Raw genomic sequence first — 19849 nt, 5'->3', positions numbered from 1 at the left:
AAAAAAAATTGAACTTCATTTGTACTCTCCACATCAAAAATTAAACCAATTAATCAAAAGTTTGTACTTTTTATAGGCAAATATGTACACTGAGTCCATTGATAATTTGGTGGATACGGTGGACAATCACAGTAGTAACGAGCCGTTGGGCCGACGTAATCAACGAATTGAGCAACTGAAAATTGTATGGGTTAACTGAAATTGTGTAGCATTTAATCTAACCTCTACAGTATCCTTGAGGCTGATAACCATATCCACCTCCTCCGCCATATCCACCACGCCTCCCAAATCCGAAAAGTAGACCCAGGAGTCCTGGACCGCGTGGTCGTCCCCAGCCGCTAAAATTTAGAATTTTTTTTTTGATTTTTTGGATGATCTAAAAACGGAAACATAAATGCATATTGCAAATTTTTACATCAAAGTTAAAGATTCAACGCCGTCGAAGTTCATCTGAAAGTATCTTCTAGAAAAAAATAGCTCACCCATAGTAATTATTTCTGTTATAATACGTTGGATGCCAACTAGAACCGGAGCTTTCATGACTATGCGAGTTATGCCATCCACTACCTCCTCTTCCACCTCCCCATCCACCTCTTCCACGTCCTTCACCCCATCCTCCACGTCCTCCACCTCGCCCGCCTCCCCAGCCGCCTCCGCGGCCTCCGCCACCGCGACCGCCACCTCCACCTCTTCCGCCGCCACCTCGACCACCACCACCTCGGCTCCCGCCGCCACCACGACCACCGCCTCGTTGAGCATCAGATTCAACTGAAAAAAAAAAGAATTCCTTGAGAGTTTTGGTTTGTGAGAAAAGACTGACATTGGGCTTAAGGCCCTGGCTGGCATATAAAGAAATCTAACTACTGTAGCCCTACAGTTCGGTAAGGAACACCGAGAGAAAATCAAAACATACAAAAAAACGTTCGAAAGTTACTCCAAACGGTTTTAAAAACTTAAATGCTAGAGTAAATAGCGATTCTTATAAAGTAATTGCCCTAGGAGTTTCAAAACTGCGAAATTTTTTATGTTGAAAAAAAAAAATTCAATCAGATATAATATATAAACCTCAAAAACCGAATTCGTTCAAGCTACACTTACCAACAAAATAGGCTAAACAATTAAGAAGCATACATAATAAAATACTCCTACGCATGGTCTTTTGATCTAGTTTTTCACAATGGTCAGTCAACTTTTATAGGGTAGCTGCGATGTATTGATTTGACGAATTCCCGCGAGGAACTTAATTTTCTGATTTAGCGAAAACCAAACCATTTGGTCATCTCTCTAGGCTTGTTTTTAGATGAGTGATCAAATCAGATAGAGAAGAATGCGGTATAGTTTGATCTTGACCGCCTATTGTCGGAAGATTTTTGAATTGAAAAAAATTTAATTAAGTTTTGATAGAAAAGGTTCAACTTTTCAATTTTCGTTTAGGTCGAAATGTTATTTCTGTTGTAGTTTTGATTTAGTGTTGAGAGATAACTGTTGAAAACAGAAAATTATTAAAGTTTATTCAAAATTCCTACCAAATATCCTTGAGTTTTCCAATAACTTTCTTATTACTCGACTTGGGAAACTCTGGGCGTGGTTGGCAAGAGTTGGGGAAGAAGCTGCAATATAAATAAATAACTGAATGAGTTTTTCTTCAATAATCGGCTCAATAGAATTAAAGCAACAGTTTGAAGATATTTTCAGAAAATTTTCAAAAATATCTCTGGCATAGTTTTTTCTAGGCTATTTGCGTTTAAACGATTTGTACAAGGATACTTTTGTGAAGTTCAATAGGAAAAGGTTTATTGTTACTTCATTCTAGTTATATCTGCATTCTTCAATTAGAATCAATTTTTTAAAATCATTTCTTTCCGTAGTAACCAGACATTGGAGAACACTGATTCCATTGATAATTTGGTGCATATGGCGGGCAATCACAGTAGTAACGAGGCGTTGAGCCAACATAATCCACAAATTGTGCAACTGAAACTTTTAAAATTGAATGGGAAACTAAAATATTCAATTGTCTAACCTCTACAGTAACTTTGACCTTGGTTATAGTTGTAATATCCTCTATTTCCTCCATAATAGTTATTTCCATTGTAATATTGGTTGTAGTAGCCGTTGCCACCATATCCTCCATTATATTGATTGTAATAGCCATTACCATATCCATTACCGTAACCATTACCGTAGTATCCATTACCATAATATCCATTATTGTATCCATTACCGTAGTACCCATTACCGTAAACATTGTTATATCCTATTTGTTGTCTATTTCCAAAAAGTAATCCAAGAACTCCTGCGGCACGTGCTCTTCCTCGGACGCTGAATATCGGATATATGAAGAAAGTTTTTGACATTTTCAGTACGAAAAAAGAGCTAGGAATAACAAACTCACACAGTTCTATTTTTGGATTGATTAGATACTGGTTGGAGCGAAGATACAGAAATTCCTTTTCGATTTGCGTTATACCCGTTACCACGTACATGTGTAACTTTAACATTGTTATACTGAATATTGCCATCCTCTTGCAAAGCATTAAGTTCAACTGGAAATAACTTGTTACGTGCTCCTCCAAATGAATTCCGTAAACTCCCAGAAACCCTAGTATCCCTAAAGAAAGAATAGAACTAAACTGGCCCCTGTTCTGTAATATCTGACAAGGAAAGAAAGTTAAAGAAACTTTGAGGCTTCAAAACGAAAAGCAAATTGATTGAAAGCTAAGACTTGTTCACCACAAAAATTATAGCGGCGGAACTAAACTCTGAACCCCTGAAATAGAGATCCGAAATATTTTTTTCGGTGCATTTTTATCCACGAATTTTTTTTTCAAATTGTTTAAGTTTGTTTGAATGGGATCTGGACGCTTTAGGAAAAATAACGCATTTTGAACATTTTTTGTCCAATTCTCTCGAAAAAGTTCAAATTCGTTTACCAAAAAATAAAAAGTTCCAAAAATCTTTCAAGTTATTTGCTTATTTGAAAAATAAATTTTTTTTCAAAACAAAACTTTTGATATAATAATCAAGGGATGCCTCAAAATAAGTGAACTTACCAACAAAGTAAACTGCAAAAATAGCGAGTAGACACAATAAAATATTCTTACTCATCGTGTTGTGATTTATCATTTTTCTGGAATTCAGCCAGCTTTTATAAGGTACACCCGCCACGAGGACATTATACTTTTTCTTTGATTTACCTCATTTCTATAAGTCAAATTATTGGTATTTTCCCCCAAGTGATAGCGTGATCAATTAAGATACGGAATACCTTGATATAGTTTGTTATTACAATCAAGACATTCGTTTTAATGGAAAAATTCAATTTTTCAGTTTCTTTGAGGTCAAAAAATTAATTTCGTGGTAGTTATTTTTCCAATCAGTTCGGTTCAAAGTTTGTTTCTACAAACATGTTTGGGTGCAGTGTAATGCAGTTTCGTTTGATTTTCAACATCACTTTTAGACCAATTTTCTCATAACGTAAAGAAATCTTAGCTTGTTTTCATTTATGAGCCTACTATTTTAAATTTTTAAGCATTCTAGAAGTTCGGAAATTTTTTTCGAACAATCATCAGTTGAAAACCATGGAAAAATCAAAAAATTTGGCAAAAATTTTCTAGATAATTTTTTTGTTGGAAAATTGAGTCTGTGCCATTTTCGAGAAACCTAGCGCCTTTAATAGTTTCCTCGTTATTTTTCAGTAAATCCAAATTTGATATGCAACCCTCAACTTTGAATATCTCTAAAACCTCGGATAAAATTCTCAGGTAAGCTCGGAAAGTTGTGGTTATAGAGGATATATGCTACGAAATTATGTGTATTGCCACCGTCCGTTTGTCAACCAAAAATAGGCTGAACAGGCATATGTTCTAAATCAGAATGATCTGAACCAATATTTGTTTTTGATCAAAAGTATAAGATGAAGAGAATCAAATCAAAACCGAAAAGTATCGTGACATCATCAAGGGTAACCTAGTAAAACAAATCAATTTGTTCTGATCGACCATCAGAAACGGGTGTGATCTCATTTATTTTCGTTTCAATTTGATTTGGTTTACTGATTTCCTTTTTCATTTACTTTTTGTTTCAAATAAAATGAATCAAAACTTTATATTTCTTCTTATTTTTTTGATTTTTGTTGGTAAGTTTTAAAAATCAGTCACTGATATACATACCGTATATCCTCTATGTTTTGCACCCCTTTGCTCAACTTTGACAGTTCATATCTCATTTTGTTTTGAACATACAAATACTTAACATACTACATACTATAGAAAAACATCTAACAAATATTTTATTAGTTGAAATCTTTTCTATAGAACAAACGACTACTGAGATATGAGCTGCCAAAGTTGAGCAAAGGGGTGCAAAACTAATATAGAGGATATACAGAATAACATAATAAAGCATTTTAAAGCCTCTAATTTTAAGAAGAGCCCTAATTTTGTTGTTTTATAAAAATTAAATTTTTCTAAAATACCAGCCAAACGAAGTTCTGACAACTTCGATGTTTTTTTTGCTACAAATAAATCTGCTACATTGAAAATATTCAAATTTTCTGTTTAAAAATTTTTGATTCAGAAGTTGCTGCTCGAGGTGGTGACCATGGCGGCGGGGATCATGGAGGTCACGATCATGGAGGCCACGACCATGGGGGACATGACCACGGGGGGCATGATCATGGAGGTTGGGGTGGTCATGATCATCATGATCATCATCATGGTGGATGGGGAGGACATGATCATGACCATGGAAACGGAGGTGGAGGTGGTGATAACGGATGGGGATATCGACCATTTACTGGATTTGGAGGAAGAAAGTTAGTTTGAAATTAACGAATTTTTCGGCGAAATTTGAAAATCTACATCAAAAATTAAAGTCAGACGTAATTAACGCTATTTTTAAATGTGAATCATTTTCAATGAGAAAGTTTATTTGAAACAATCTGAAATTCCATGGAAAAGCAGATCTATTTGTATGATGATGTAGAAATAATTATAGGTCAGTAAGAACTTATTCTGAAAGCTCAAGACGTCAATTTTTAAATCGCATCTTGTGTTTACGTAGATTCCCGAACAAAGTATTAGGTCGTTCAATAAGTTTTTTCGTTCTTTTCTAGTTTTGGTTTTTTCTTGGATATTATTTTACGGTTGTATAGAAGACCGTTAGTAATGACAAACCCAACAATATCAGCCATATCGGTCAACTTCCAGACTATTTAAAACTCAGAACTATGATGACAAAAAAAAAATTTCGAATTTTTTCATTTCTTTGTGAAATCAAAAACTTTGTATGCGTAGAGGTATTAGACAGTTAGTTAAACAAAACTGAAAAATTTCAGACTCCGGCATAGCTTGTTGGTTGCGCTACATCTGTTGGAAGTGCCGAAAACGCTTGCAAAATTGACTTTTTTATGTTTGAGCTGTGCTAACTTTTAAACCATGGGAGATATACAAAAGTAATGTATTACAACATTAATGTACACATCATCAGCTACATTTTATCAGTATGTTACACTGTTGTCCCTCCTCACGTTTCTGAGTTACAGTCGATAGAAGTGAGCTTGGTCCAATTTTCAAAAACCCTAATTTTTCACGTTTTCGCCTGTAACTCCGAAATCAGGCGCCTGATAAAAAACTTCAAATTAAAAATTAAGTGGTTTTAAATTATAATCAGGTACACAGTTGACCGTTTTGTCATATGTTATATGTGGGCAAAGATATGAATTGTCAAAGAAAAGTTGCGGAAATTTCAGAAAATTTTCAAAAAAACATCGAAAAAAAATTTCCAAAAATTTTTTTACAAGATAACCTCTAACTGTTTTTTGATTATGATAGCCTAATTAGTAATGAAAATATTACATTTGTTTTTAATAACTTTTTTAAAATAATTTAAAACCACTTAATTTTTAATTTGAAGTTTTTTTATCAGGCGCCTGATTTCGGAGTTACAGGCGAAAACGTGAAAAATTAGGGTTTTTGAAAATTGGACCAAGCTCACTTCTATCGACTGTAACTCAGAAACGTGAGGAGGGGCAACAGTGTAACATACTGATAAAATGTAGCTGATGATGTGTACATTAATGTTGTAATACATTACTTTTGTATATCTCCCATGGTTTAAAAGTTAGCACCGCTCAAACATAAAAAAAAAGTCAATTTTGCAAGCGTTTTCGGCACTTCCAACAGATGTAGCGCTACCAACAAGCTATGCCGGAGTCTGAAATTTTTCAGTTTTGTTTAACTAATTGTCTAATACCTCTACGCACACAAAGTTTTTGATTTGACAAAGAAATGAAAAAATTCGAAAAAAAATTTTTTTTTCGTCATCATAGTTCTGAGTTTTAAATAATCTGGAAGTTGACCGATATGGCTGATATTGTTGGGTTTGTCATTACTAACAGTCTTCTATACAACCGTAAAATAATATCCAAGAAAAAAATAAAAATAGAAAAAAACGAAAAAACATTAGCAAAAACATTAGCTTTATTTTTTCAGTTATTACGGAGGTGGGGGTGGTGGTCTTTTGAGCCGTTTGTTTGGATGGAGAAGACGTGGATATAATAATGGGTATTATGGATATCCAAACTATGGATATACCTGTAGAGGTTAGCTTCAGTTACAGCAAGACTTAAAGTTTTTTGTTCCAGTGTCTCAATTTGTTGATTATGTCGGTCGAGTTCCAAGATTCTACTGTGATTGCCCACCGTACCCGCCAAATTATCAATGGAATCAGTGCAGTCCGATGTATAGTGGATAAATCTTCGTTTCAGTTTTTCAAAATTAATTTACTTTTTTAAAGTTTTCGCAAAGTTAGGATTATGAAAGCTACAGTGAAGCAATAAAGATATTCTTAACTATCACGTGGTTATCTCGGAAGTAAATGATGTCAAGTGATCACTATTTCTCTCTCTTTTTCATCTCAAAACCCATCAAACCACAAACGGATTGATCTCGCCGAATTTCTGAGAACAAATAGTACGCAAAAGCAAGTTGAAAGATGAATTCCTATTAAGAAATCGTCTGCATTCATCAGTCTTTGACCAAAACTCGAATTACAATTCGCCAAGCGTATTTTCACTTGCACAGTATAAAATAGAATGTGGGAAGCTTGTAAGATATCATACTAACAATGAACAACAATTATTTGATGCTTGCTATTGTGGCTTTTGCTGTTTTTGGTAAGCTTCATCTAGAGTTGGCGCCAATTTGGCAATCGGTTACGCATTCCATAGCTCCTTCAAGGCTGCCTGTATGGTGCGATGAGGGCGAGTGAAGAGGCGGAAAAGAGACTCCTTGGAGACGCTTCGGAATGCCTGGAATTCCCATATTTAGAGTAGAACTAATGAAAAGAAAAACTGAGATACAATTTTACATAGAAATGCCCCAGAAAAGTACATTATAATAACCAAAAAGACTTAATAATTTGAAAATGGCTTGAATATTGTTCTAAAAAACTTCTAGCTGTAATCTTGAGTAGCCGGCTTCCCAAATTTTTATAGATGTTTCAACATTTTGAGCTAGCTCTTGAGGTAGGTTGTTCTGTAAAATTCAGAAACTTCATACATCTCAAGGTATTCGTATGAACCACTTCTTTCAGTGTTGTCCTGTGAAGCGCACGGAGGAGGTCATCATGGTGGAGGCGGAGGCGGCGGATCACATCATCATGGCGGAGGCGGAGGTGGTGGAGGTCACCATCATCATGGAGGAGGTGGTCACTATCATGGCGGTGGCGGAGGATTCCATCATCACCACCATTCAAGTTATTCGGGAAGTTCTTCTGATTACAGTAGTAACAATTACTATGGGGGAGGTGGTGGATTTGGGCTTGGACGGCTTTTGTTTGGAGGATTGTTCAGAAGACCCAGCTACTCATACTATCCAAGTTATTATGGATATGGGAATTATAATCGCGGATATTGTAGAGGTAATTTGAAAATTACATTATTGAAAAAAAATCAGTGTGTTGCCAAAGCCTTGAACATTCAAAATAAAAAAGAAGTTGTTCTTTCAGTAGCTCAACTCATTGATTATGTTGGTGGAACTCCTCGTTACTACTGTGATTGTCCACCATATGCACCAAATTATCAATGGAATCAGTGTACCCCAATGGCTGTTTCCTATGGAAAGAAATAATTTAAGAGCTAATCAAATTATGACGTGATGCCAATATTTTTTGTTGCTGAAATGACTTAACAATTATTTAATAATAATATAAAAATGTATATTTGTAAATTTATTATTTTTCAAAATAAATATTAAAAAAAAACATCGTTAGTGGGTATTTTTTATGAATATTTCCCGTTAACCATGACAAAATCGCACTTTCGGGCGAAGTTTTTATTGGACGTATTTTTAAACATTTTCCACAGTTTTCCCCCAGATCACTCCACATTCCATAAAGTCCATTTAAGAATTTACTGTACTCTGGCAATTGGCCTTACTTCGAAAAGTTGTCCAGATGTGTTTCCATAGTCTTCACTTTCAAATTAAATGATTTTTGATTCTCTACAGATATGGAACACAATATCTAACAAATTTTCTTCGAACTTTTGGACGTTTGTAGCCTAGAATAACATTTAACAAAATAATATGAAGGCAGTATGTGTGATGAAGAGACGAAGAGTCTTGAGACTACTTTGTATTAGATCAAAACAGAAAATATAAAAAGTTCATGGATAGTTTTAAAGGTTAACTAATTAACGTTGTACGAAAGAATTAACATATTGAAAAAAAACTTTATTTTTTCAAAATTGCTATCAAAGACAATTTCTCGGGCCGGGGCACATCTGTAAAAATCATCTAAAACTTGCACAATGACCGTCTATCAAATATTCAATTTTCAGATTTGTATCAATGCAACACGATAAAATTTGACATTAAATATAGGAAATGAAATCTGAAAAATAATCTTTACCTCTTAAATTAGCAAAAGTTTTTCAGACAAATTTTCAAAATTACTGGCAACTATTATAGTGAATTTACTTAATTTTTGATTCTTTCAAACTACATAAGTTCTAGGTAACTCATACAAAAAAAAAACAGTGCAGATTAAAATTAAACTGAAAAGTTGAGAAACAGTTTGTTCCAGTTTTTTTTCTTTTTTCGACTGTCTTCTTATACTTTGTACCCAGAGAATAGGCGGTTTGATATCCTAGACGCTTTTAGAAGATCAGTAGAAACATACAAGGCTACAAACTTATTTATTTGTTCGTTTGCCAAATTCAAGCGGGAAGATGAGTACTTAAACTCTGGACATAATTACGGAATCAGATCAGATCTTCAACAAACATGAGAGCTTCAATTTCTACCTTTTTCCTAATTCTTCTCGCTGTTGCTATTACTTTCAATGTAGCTCAAGCCCAATTAAGGTAAATTGAATAATTGTTGTGATGTTTGTGAATGTTATATCACTATTTTCAAATGCCAAAACTCATCAAAACATCTAATTTCCAAATAATTTTTTAAATTTTAGTTTGCAAATCCCGAATTTTAGCACGTCTCACATGTGAAACACATATTGCAATTTAGGCAAAATTTTTATAGGATCAAGAAAAATAACACTTTTCTATATTCCAGTACAGCTGCAAAAGTCGGGCTTACAGCTCTTGGTGGAGCAGTGGTCGACAGAACATTTTTCCGTCAACCGGCAAATAACTACTATTACAGTTATCCTGGATACAATTATTATCAAGGAAAGAAGAGAAAGTAGACTATTTGGACGATTATTTTGTTCACGAAAGAATATTATCAATAAAAAATGTTCAATTTAATGTTTTTGTAATAAAACAACGTGACACCCTTATGAACTTAAAGTTCATATTTTATTATAAAAAGTAGGGGGAGGGGGGAGAATTGAAATATTTTGATTATTTCGCAAACCGACTAGATAAAATGTCCGACGAAGAAATTGACATCAGTACTGCTCTCAACAACAAGACTACACCAAAGAAGAAATCGGTAAGCAAAGATCAGAAGTAGTCGTCTCGGCAGAGGTTGACATCATTTCTGACAATGGATATGACAACTTAGTCAACTTTGTTGGAGAAGATCCTATTGCTTGGCCGATATCTCACTTATGATTGATTATAGCATGAACGAAACCTCATATTCGGAAAAGTATTAAATTTGGTGCCGCCTACCTGATTGCCTCGCTCCTGCTTCCTGATACAATCCGCCATCAACACGATTGCAAATTACATTGAAACATTTTTTCAGCTCAAAAGAAACTCCAACTCGCAAGAAGGTTATGAAAGTCCAGAGGAACGTGAGATTGTCTATCCATCAGTATTTGGAGCCATTGGAACACCGATGGCCAAATCGGATAACGCAAAAGAATGGGACGAATGGAAAGAAAAAGAACGAAAAAAAGATAAAGCTGAATGGAAACGATATTTGAGATCCAAGTGGGATATGACTCAAGGCCACTTGCCGTTGGTTTCCGATTCAGAGTTTTTGAAAGGAAGAAAGGAGCACAAAGAGTACAATTCAAAAGCTCGCATGGACAGTGAGTTAATAATTAAATAGTTAATGGAAATTTTAAACCATTTTCAGTACTTGATGGCCTGGATGAGGTTAATGAGGGATTCTTCAACTGCGGGAAAGGAGCGGCTATGAATATTCGTTATAATGATAAAAATGTTTCAAAGAAGGGAGCAAAGAAGTTTGTAGCTACTGTTGGTAAGTGTAATCTCTGGTGAATAACGTCAAAAGTGCAATTGCTAGTAAGACAAAACTAACGTTAAATGGAGGATCGGATTTGTGGATCTGCTAAATTCGATGCCATAACAAAAAATGTCTAGAAGAGTCCTAAACCGAATTTCCCCAGTGAATATGCAAAAAAATTTTTCAGAAACCGCAATGAAGAAAGCAGGTAACCCGACAATGGAGCAGATGATGACGGATGATTTGGATGAAGATGAAGCTCGTGCTGAAGCCGAATGGGAACGACAACGTGAACAGAGAAAGTTAGCTTCAAGAGCTTATGATGCTGCGATGGATGAGCGTGTATGATATACTATCTACAAATTTCCATTTAAATTTCAAAATTACAGGAGGACGATGCAAAGTATGTACCTTGGGACGAGTACTGTCAAGAGATGGAGGAGCTTGGAAAAGAATTGAAGATTGGAGAAAAGCATTACAAAAAGGTTTAACTTTGAAATACTATACACTGTTGTAATGTTTTATTATAGTGGCTTGAAAAGAAGATGGATGAGAATAAGGTTACTCACAAATTCAATGCATATCAGTTGGATCTCAAGTGTCTCGATGAGGACGCTTTTTCCAATAAGTGAGTTTGGAGAAATGATGAAAATGTTTAACATTAAAAATTTCAGAAAATCATTGAAAAGTGTTGTGAGAAACGTTCAAAAGTTTTATAGAAAGATGCGTGAGCCGAAGAAGTGACTCGTGATGATTAGCTTACTCGTGAAATATTGAACTATAGAAAGAGCAATAAAGCTTATTCGAATACTTACAATATTATTCTAAACCAAATGCATTTCAACAATCAATATTTCAATATACATATAAAGTCACCTTTTTTTCTATCTACTCCTCAATTTTTATTGTTGATCGATATCGAGTGCAAATTCAGAATTAACTAGAGATTTGAAACAGTGATAATGTGCAACAAGTTTGCCATCGATCACACGACGCCTTTTAGGCACAACGTAGACTGGCCGGCTCTGTACGAGCATGTTGCACATAAATTCATCCCAAATTTGATTCCTATTCCGAAAATGCGCTTCAATTTGGTCCTAGCCGGGCGTTCTGAGGTTCTTTGGAGCTTTTTTTTCATTTCGAATCTTTCAAAATGTTTTAAACCAAGAGTTGAATCCTTTATTATATCACAGAAAAAACTTAAAAAAAAAGGAACAAAACAAAAACATTGAGATTTGTACAATACCCATAATAAAATATCCCTAAAAAGTGAAAAGAGAAACAAGTCATCGATAAAGAATCAAAGTCAAGAAATCAAAAGTTTTGAGCTCATAATCCGGTAAATATTCAACTTTAATAATTCCTCCAACTCGTGTAACTCCACTTAAATCCGTTTTTTGAACCTGTTTTGCACCCAGTTTGATGAGAAGATCCATGAGAGAACTCTGAAAAAAAAACGATTACTTTGTGAAAATTTATTTTTTGCAACAAACTGCTTCAATAAAATTAAAATTAAACATACCTTCAATTCACCACCACAGTTTCCAACTTTTTGACTAGAGCACACGGTTGCATGTCGATATAAAATCAATAATTGTTTATTATCTTCCAAAGGTCTCACAGTCAATAGTTGAATATCACACGGAAATTTCAAATTCGAAATTTCCTCGATTTCTTCAATATCCTCTTCTTTTTTCGGTGGCCTATTGAACATCATCGGTGGATAAATGATTGTTTGAACTGCTTGTTGAGCACGGAAACTGTGTGTTGAATAACGGGAATTCTCAGTTGGATCCGATTCAAGGCTATCGAAAATTAATTTAAATTTCATATCAACTGGTTTCATGTCAATTGGAATTGCATCCGGACCAGTTCCAAGACCTTTTCCATCATCTTGATTCAAAATTCGATCAATATTAATTTCAACAGTTCCGCTTTCCAAGAATCTTGCTCCATGCTCCACATTAGATACTATAGACAACCTGAAACGAATTTTATAAGCTAGATATTCTTCAAAATTTGGAGAAAAAAAAATCTAAGGTGATCTGCAAAATTTAAATTTTCAATTCTCTACGAAATAATAAAGATGAACAAAACATTCCTAGATGTATTAAGATCTTTCAGTTATGAAAGATAAAAAATATCAAATTTATAGTTTCAGTCTTGCTACAGTAATCCTTCAGTGCCTCATTCAAATTGGGACGTCATAAACTTCAAACTACAGATACTATAATACGAACTATTGATTTTTGTACTATGAAACTAAATCCAGGATCCAGTCCCCGAGCTCTTACCTCTGTTTCCCACTCTGCAAAACAGCTGCAGTTGGCATTGGATAGTAATTACTTTGAACTGGCAACTTATAGAAATCTCTTCTTAATAATTGCATTCCAACACTGTCTGTATAAGTTAATGGTTTGTCCCATTTTGTAGAGAATCGTGTCATTAATTCCGTATTTCTCTCTTTTGTAATATCAATTGACATGGAAATATCGACTTCCTCACCAGATGGACCTAAAGATTTCAATATTAAAAAGTTTCAAGTCGTAGGGATACCTTCAACATTATGAATACTCAGTCGTTGTAAAACATTTGTAGATTTTTGATAGATCGATTGTCGCAGAGGGCCTGATACTTTTAACCATTGATACTCAATTATTTCCTGAAAAGAGTTATGTTTTAAAACGATTAGAATTAAAACCCTTACCTTTGGATTAGTGTGTAATCTCATGAGATATGCACCTCCACCAGCTTCCTTATAGTTGTAGAACGATTGCTGACAATGGAATTTTGAATTATCGCTGAGTTTATTCACGCTCTGAAATAATTTAGATTCTAATCCCTGTGTCATTCGATCATGAACTACCTGAATTGCTCCAGTTATTGGATCATTTGACACTTTAAAGTATGGTGTTTCTAAGTTTGGAGCCGATGTTGAAGACGCAATTGTCCAGCTGCTGAAAGTACTCAAATAATTTTCTAGTAGTGTTTTTACCCAACCTTCCCAAATCCCATGCATTAGTATCCTTTGCTTCAATTTTAGCCATTTTCGTCAAACCTCCAGAGTCTCCTCTTTGTACTTTCACTTTCATCATACTCAATGGAAGAACAGTTGCTTGGAACAGAAGCTGAGAATTCAAAAATATTATTTAAAAATTGTGGCCTAGTGAAAACTAAGCTGCTGAAATCAAACTCACCAAAAATGAATCCTTCTCCACTTTCGACTTTTGGAAGAAAGGTTCCAATTGAGCTTCAATAATTTTTCCATCAATCGAAACTATAACTTCTCGTTCCTTGACCCGGATTTTAAACACATCAGTTATTTCAAACAAATGACTATTGAAAATTCGAATTTCCTTTTCACTGGATTCCAAATCAACAATTGTCTGAAGTTCGATTCCATCGTGAATTCTGGGGTAGAGATCGATATCGCTTTTTGTCAAATTTTCCAGCACAATGTTTGTAGAAACAATAGAAGCGTGTAGGAGTTCCGAGTAATTGTCCATTACGCTCACTTTTGAAGTTCCTGGAATTTTCAATATAGGAAAAGTTTCAATGGTTTAGTTTTAGATTAACTGTTAGCTGGAAAGGGTCTAATTCATTATTATCAAAGTCTAACCTGTAATTGCATCGTGATGCTGGAAAAGTGCCAAGTTCCGTCTCGCTGCCTCGAGTCTTTTAACATTTTCGCCGATTTTTCTCTGCTTCAAATTTACACGTAGCATTGAGAGCATGATATCTCCATTTCTAATCAGAGACTGAAATATTGTTTGATTCTTTAAAATCAATAATTTAAAAACCAACATGAAGAAGTCTTCCTTGACGTTTGAAAAACGGTCTTGTAGTATAATATCCAGTCCAATAGTCTCCAAGAGCACACATATAAGGGAAGAAGTCACCGGAAACAGTTGGTGGCTCAGAGTCTTTGTTATTCGAATACCACTTTTCAAGGTCGTTAAAGTAATCGGTAAAGGTACCAAATCTGAAAACTTCAAGTCTCAAAGGAAGTCTCAAAAGGGTATTTTCTAAGCAGGCGCAGTCTTGAGGCTAGAATTTAGGCAGACATCTTACCTAATTTCCACTCGAGACCCTTTGTTGATCTCATCAAAAACTGGAATAAAGTTATCGTGTTGTTGGTTCCACTCTTCAATCATATCAAATCTGAATTCATTTAATCTTTTTTAGAAGCATATAAATAGTTACCGGAAGTCATCACCATGCATCATAAGAATCACCGGCGCCTTGTACATTTCGGACATTTTTTCAAGTTGGTTGACGAGTTTTTCAGCCCTGAAATAAGGTTTGTGTTACGTATCCTCTATTATACATACCGTATTTTCCCTATTTGCACTAAAAATTAACGATCGAAAAGCGTACTTGCAGCTGAATACTTACTTTGCAGCCACATTAGCATTCGTAATTTTTTCAGGCTTCGGCCCAGGACACGACCAATGTGTCATTCTCTTAAAATCAAATTCACAGCAGACCGAAGCATCGGAACCACACGAATTGAGAATGTCATAATGTGTATATGGTAGGATTTGGGTTAATACGTCATCTTCTCCAGTTGCATCAAAATATTGCCGCCATTTGAATGGAATTGCCTTTTGACTTTGCAATGTTTGCTTCAACTTGTGATGAATTCGGTTTATTACAGTTCTATGAACGCCTGAAGTAAAAAACAATTATCAGTAAATTTATAGATGTTCAAACCTGATTTTTTGAATAAATATGGAACGGAATTCGAGTACCCAAATGGATCATTTGACCACATTGTTTGGGGTTTGATACCTGAAAAATAGAAATTTGGAAGTTTAAGAATCCGGAGGATCATATGGTATACCAAAATTCTTATGGATGAATTGAAATCCTTCAACAATATTATCGACGGAAACTGGGAAATACGGATTTGCTTCATCCGTCATAACCCATGAGCCTGTTGCCAGTTCAAGACGACCTTCCGTAACTAATCTGAAATTTTCGGAATTTTTGGAAGTTAAACTCGCTCGATGTCTACAAGGTAGATTTACATATTTACATTATCTGATTCCAATCAATAATGTTAGTTTTTAAAAAGTTTCAATTTTTGTAGTAGGCACGAACTTACTTCTTGACGTCTTCCTTAACTTGCTCGTTTTGCAACGACCACCATCGTTCAAAAAACACAAATTCCGCCCACATAAATCTCATTTTCTCATTTTTCATCATAAACTGATGCATATTGTCCAAAATTTGATTCGTACTTTTTGTATATCTTTCGAATGTTTCGAGCCATCCTGGTTGCAAAATTAATCATAATTTAATAATTATCAACAAAAAAACCTACCAGGATCTACATGTGTAAATGGAAGCACATAAACTTTCAACTTCTCAGTTCTTGATTTCTTTGAAGCCGGTGGAAGTGTATTTCCTTTGGCAACAACTGACTCAAATAGGTCAAAAGTCTGTAAAAATTAAAAAGTAGTTTTTTCGATAATTTTTCTGATACTCACATTAAAATTGGTAGAAGACTCTGTGAGTGGTCGTTGGCAGACTTCATTTTTTGGTTCGAAAATATTTGGATTCTTTTGACTGTTTGATAGATTATTGGCTTCTTTTACAAAAGATCGCATGTTGACAACTCGTGAAATGTGAAGCTCATTATTATGCTGAAACAAAATATATTACAGATTCTTGCTCATTTGAAAAATTGTTCACAAACCTGTCCTAATCTTTGATGATATGCCAATAAAAATGTGAAGAGAATAGCAAAAAAATAAATAGAAACAGTTTTCGGATTGAGTAGTACTTTCCGTTTGGCTGATAACGCAAGTCGGTGCATTTTTTGTATGCTGAAAAAAAAACCAATATAGTTCTAGAAAGAATATAGTTGTTTTGAAAAGAGAAAGCATTCCACAAATTATGTGGGAAATTTAATAGGATTGAAATACAAAAGGAGGTAGCGTTTGGTTTGAACAGCTGAAATGGGGAAAAGGAGGTGAAAAAGTGTGTGCATTGAAGAGGACACATAAAATTATAGGATATGGTTGTTTTAGGAACATTTTATGAGTAGTAAAAGAATGCCAACTCACGGGCGGTTTTAACGCAGAAATAGCTGCTGCAAAAAAATCTCCATGGGATTGAACGTGAATTTATTTTTGCCCAATTTTTGTTCTCGTTTTTTATGTTTAAAAACTTTTTTTAGTTTTAGCAAACTATATATTTTTTTAAGTTATAAGAATTTTATATTCAAATTGTAATCAGTTGATATCAGTTTTGGCAATTTGATTTTTGACAATTTTAACCGAGTTTATCACAAATAGTTCAATTTTTAAGCTCAAAATTACTAAATTATGCCAAGTTTAATTTTTTAATTTTCAAAATTAAGTTACGTTTGAAAATAGTTATAAAAATAGAAAAAATAGAAAATAGAAAATAGTAGAAAATAGAATTAAAAAATACCAATAAAAGGAATTTGTTCAGTTTTGCAGTTGATAAAATATTGAGAAAAAAAACTTGCAGCGGATTTTGATGAGAAAAATGGTTCAGGAATAATTTTCAAAATAATTTGAAATATTTCTTTGGAGTTTTTGACCATCGGATTCAAGTTCTCTCCAAGTTTGGGCAAATCGGAGTCATCTGAAGTGAAAATCCCGAAAAATCAAATTTTGCTATGAAAAAAAAGCAAACCAGCTTCCCAAAATAAAACGAATATACAAAGCACACCAAAAAGTTTCGTGGCACACAGATTTTTATGAAATGTAAAATTCCGATAATGCTTTCATACAGTGATGCATTTTATTGGAAATATAATAGATGGAAACGAATGGAGAGAAGAGAAATATACACTCACATTGCCTTTGAATTTTTAGCTGTGAAAGCGAGACGGTTCGTCATTTTTTGTGAACTTTTTAAATATGATATATGGTGGATTATTGGTTTTGGAAGTTTTTTTGTAAGTTAATTTGTTAAAGTTTATATAACACAAATTAATTATGGAAATATTATAATCAATTCCTCGTTTTTAATCAGCGACAAAATTAATAAATATTTTTTTAATAGAAGATATTTTGCAAAATGTTTCAATCAATTACATAGAAGTAGCACAAATCAAAAATTCATGAATTTTTCCTTTCAATTTGAAAGAACGCCGGAAGCAAAAAAACCAAAGGGGTCGGTAATTTTTCTGAATACCCAAATAGAGAATAACTTAAAATTTAATACACTTTTGTTAGCAGAAAGTTTTGAAAGGTGGTGTAGACGAAATTGAGGCTATGTTTTAAAACATGATATATGTTTTGACAAAAAAAAATGTATAAGCGAAACACAAGCGGACGTATGTAGCTTCGAAATGTCGAACAAAATCACTGTTACCAATTTTAGTGGATTTTTCTAATGATTGTCACTGAATATTTAAAATAAATACGTTTCTAATAATCTGACAACTAAATGCCATCCTAATCGCTCCAAAAATTTTTAGATTTTCAAAAAAAAATTTGCCAGTTTTAGTAAATTGGCAAATCTACCAAACATGTATCAATGTTCCATCTTACAACTTTTAAAAAGAATATTAAATACTGTACTTAGAAAACAATTTTTTCGGCATGTACTCATTTGAATCTCATCAACACATTCATGAGTTTTTTCAACAAAAATTTTAAAAAATCAACTTTTAGTAATATTAACAATATAAATTTTATTTTGTGAATAAGACAAATATATAGAGAAACAATTAAATGCGAATAACTAATTACGGGATTTACGATTTGAACTAGCACTTTTGTTCTTATTTGACCTGGTTGCTACAAGCCAAAAAAACGGGGAAATTGGAAAACACGATGCACAGAGAAAAAAGGGATGAAAAAGAGAAAAGGGATTAAATATATTGTTGTGAATAATAATTTTCCATTGGATATTGAACTTTCACATTCGAAGAACAAAAAAACATTTGGAAGCCTAGCAACAGACAAAAAGATGTCGAGGATGTTCTGGGGTCTTTCTTACAAAAAATGAATTATATATTTTGAAACGGAGATCACATGGTCGAAAGTTTATAGTATCTACATATATGTTTTCTTGTAATTCTCACATAACATAATATAATAATAAACCTTTCTAAATGCCTTGGTTTTTCAAAAAAAAATTCACCAAAGTCTAGAGAAATTGCTAAAATTTAGAATAATTTTGATTCACTAAAAAGTTTATTTTTAGAATTTTGGGTTTTTGCCGACTTTCCAAAAAAAAATTGGCTGATAGTGAAAACTGTCATTATTTACAGTGAAGTATATATTGAAAAATTATTTTTTAATTTTTTAAAATTGGTAGTGACGCTATATAAAAAATTAAAAAAATTTTGGATACCGAAAACTCAAAGTCAGAGTTTCGCTGGATAAATTGTCAGTAGTTACTTCACAATTTAATGTTCAGATTGTAATCGAATCTATCAAAATGAGCTATCAAAAAGTATAAAGTGTATAAAGTGCATTTCTGAGCACTTTAATTATAGATAACAAAACAGACTGTAGGAGACATGTCTAGACATTCATTGAAAAACACAAAAAAAAACCCTATATTCGATAACGTTCTAATGAAGTGTCTCAGTGGTATTTTTGTGCACACTTGTTCAAATTTTCAACTCTAGAAGCCAAGATAAACCTATCATCGAACTTTTCGTGGAAAATAATCTCAAACCGATTGAAAATAATATGGTCAAATACTCCGCCCATATTTTGGTAAATTTTACTGTTTTTTTTTAATACACAAATTCTGAAAAATAGTGGTTTTTTTTAAATTAAAAACCAATTAAAGTGCCAGCATCTGATTCGAAATCAATAGAAAGTAAGGTTTTTTGGATGCTTTTGTAAAGCAGAAATCACGAAACAGAAATTTAGGAATATGATATGCTCGTTACTTCTGAATCATCTTGAAATTGTTGGAAATACATGATACTTTGCTCTGGTTATCACTTGAAACGCCCTTTTTTGTTGATAACAAGGGGACGGTGAAATCATACTTTTGTGCACTATTAAAAATTGAGTGTTTGCTGTGTGATTTTTCCAAGCCAACTAGAAAAAAAGAAAGAAAATAAGAAGCATGTGTGAATGAGCAAGTGAGACGAATAATGCCAAACTTTCGAAGCATTCGTCCGTGGAGAGGTCTCCATAACAACTAAAAAGTGGCACAGAAAGGAAATGAGCAGAATGAGATAA

The 19849-nt window shown here is 33.7% G+C and overlaps 7 protein-coding genes and 2 non-coding genes across 10 annotated transcripts; 4 read left to right on the top strand and 5 right to left on the bottom strand.

The window, feature by feature from the left end:
• Positions 1–2: 2 nt before the first annotated feature.
• F55A12.18 (Glycine-rich protein DOT1-like) lies at positions 3–1219 on the bottom strand. Its single transcript, NM_001374893.1, has 4 exons — positions 1099–1219; positions 483–768; positions 223–338; positions 3–175 (listed from the first exon to the last, which is right to left on the bottom strand). The coding sequence occupies exons 1-4, from the start codon at positions 1151–1153 to the stop codon at positions 54–56; spliced, it is 579 nt and encodes a 192-aa protein (NP_001362174.1). The 5' UTR covers positions 1154–1219; the 3' UTR covers positions 3–53.
• Positions 1220–1781: 562 nt separating this feature from the next.
• On the bottom strand, positions 1782–3126 carry F55A12.6 (Prion-like-(Q/N-rich)-domain-bearing protein; the record flags this gene model as incomplete). The annotated part of the gene is made up of 4 exons (NM_001374892.2): positions 1782–1974; positions 2024–2322; positions 2396–2546; positions 3054–3126. The coding sequence occupies 4 exons, from the start codon at positions 3124–3126 to the stop codon at positions 1853–1855; spliced, it is 645 nt and encodes a 214-aa protein (NP_001361956.1). The 3' UTR covers positions 1782–1852.
• Positions 3127–4020: 894 nt separating this feature from the next.
• Positions 4021–6856, top strand: F48C1.8 (uncharacterized protein). Its single transcript, NM_059169.4, has 4 exons — positions 4021–4138; positions 4579–4816; positions 6495–6604; positions 6647–6856. The coding sequence occupies exons 1-4, from the start codon at positions 4093–4095 to the stop codon at positions 6754–6756; spliced, it is 504 nt and encodes a 167-aa protein (NP_491570.2). The 5' UTR covers positions 4021–4092; the 3' UTR covers positions 6757–6856.
• On the bottom strand, positions 4629–4778 carry F48C1.14. The gene has a single exon (NR_050111.1). It is a non-coding gene; the product is annotated as an Unclassified non-coding RNA F48C1.14 (non-coding RNA).
• Positions 6857–7128: 272 nt separating the features above from the next.
• Positions 7129–8269, top strand: F48C1.11 (Glycine-rich protein; the record flags this gene model as incomplete). The annotated part of the gene is made up of 3 exons (NM_001262932.3): positions 7129–7177; positions 7597–7923; positions 8011–8269. The coding sequence occupies 3 exons, from the start codon at positions 7129–7131 to the stop codon at positions 8130–8132; spliced, it is 498 nt and encodes a 165-aa protein (NP_001249861.1). The 3' UTR covers positions 8133–8269.
• Positions 8270–9267: 998 nt separating this feature from the next.
• On the top strand, positions 9268–9799 carry F48C1.9 (FIP (Fungus-Induced Protein) Related). The gene is made up of 2 exons (NM_001392297.1): positions 9268–9367; positions 9576–9799. The coding sequence occupies exons 1-2, from the start codon at positions 9288–9290 to the stop codon at positions 9706–9708; spliced, it is 213 nt and encodes a 70-aa protein (NP_001379599.1). The 5' UTR covers positions 9268–9287; the 3' UTR covers positions 9709–9799.
• Positions 9800–9878: 79 nt separating this feature from the next.
• spe-11 (Spermatocyte protein spe-11) lies at positions 9879–11470 on the top strand. The gene is made up of 7 exons (NM_059168.5): positions 9879–9956; positions 10215–10503; positions 10551–10676; positions 10849–11003; positions 11051–11146; positions 11192–11289; positions 11336–11470. The coding sequence occupies exons 1-7, from the start codon at positions 9891–9893 to the stop codon at positions 11403–11405; spliced, it is 900 nt and encodes a 299-aa protein (NP_491569.1). The 5' UTR covers positions 9879–9890; the 3' UTR covers positions 11406–11470.
• An 82-nt stretch (positions 11471–11552) lies between these two features.
• Positions 11553–11573, bottom strand: 21ur-12374. Its single transcript, NR_050110.1, has one exon.
• Positions 11574–11825: 252 nt separating this feature from the next.
• Positions 11826–16499, bottom strand: aman-3 (Alpha-mannosidase). Of its 2 annotated transcripts, none has more exons than NM_001374890.2 (19): positions 16363–16499; positions 16154–16309; positions 15988–16105; positions 15769–15937; positions 15505–15632; positions 15375–15452; positions 15057–15330; positions 14865–14951; positions 14733–14822; positions 14466–14643; positions 14281–14419; positions 13859–14187; positions 13662–13789; positions 13528–13615; positions 13369–13479; positions 13218–13323; positions 12956–13175; positions 12184–12643; positions 11826–12106 (listed from the first exon to the last, which is right to left on the bottom strand). In NM_001374890.2, exons 1-19 carry the CDS (start codon positions 16480–16482, stop codon positions 11948–11950), a joined length of 3138 nt encoding a protein of 1045 aa, NP_001362173.1. In that variant the 5' UTR covers positions 16483–16499; the 3' UTR covers positions 11826–11947. The 2 variants fall into 2 exon arrangements, with proteins under 2 accessions (NP_001362173.1, NP_001361919.1); NM_001374889.2 differs by having other exon boundaries at positions 11829–12106; positions 13528–13618; positions 16363–16492.
• Positions 16500–19849: the final 3350 nt, after the last annotated feature.

Source organism: Caenorhabditis elegans, chromosome I, assembly GCF_000002985.6.
Source record: "Caenorhabditis elegans chromosome I".
NCBI lineage: Eukaryota > Metazoa > Nematoda > Chromadorea > Rhabditida > Rhabditidae > Caenorhabditis > Caenorhabditis elegans.
Note: the sequence above shows the minus strand (reverse complement) of the source record. Positions and strands in the feature narration are given on the sequence as shown.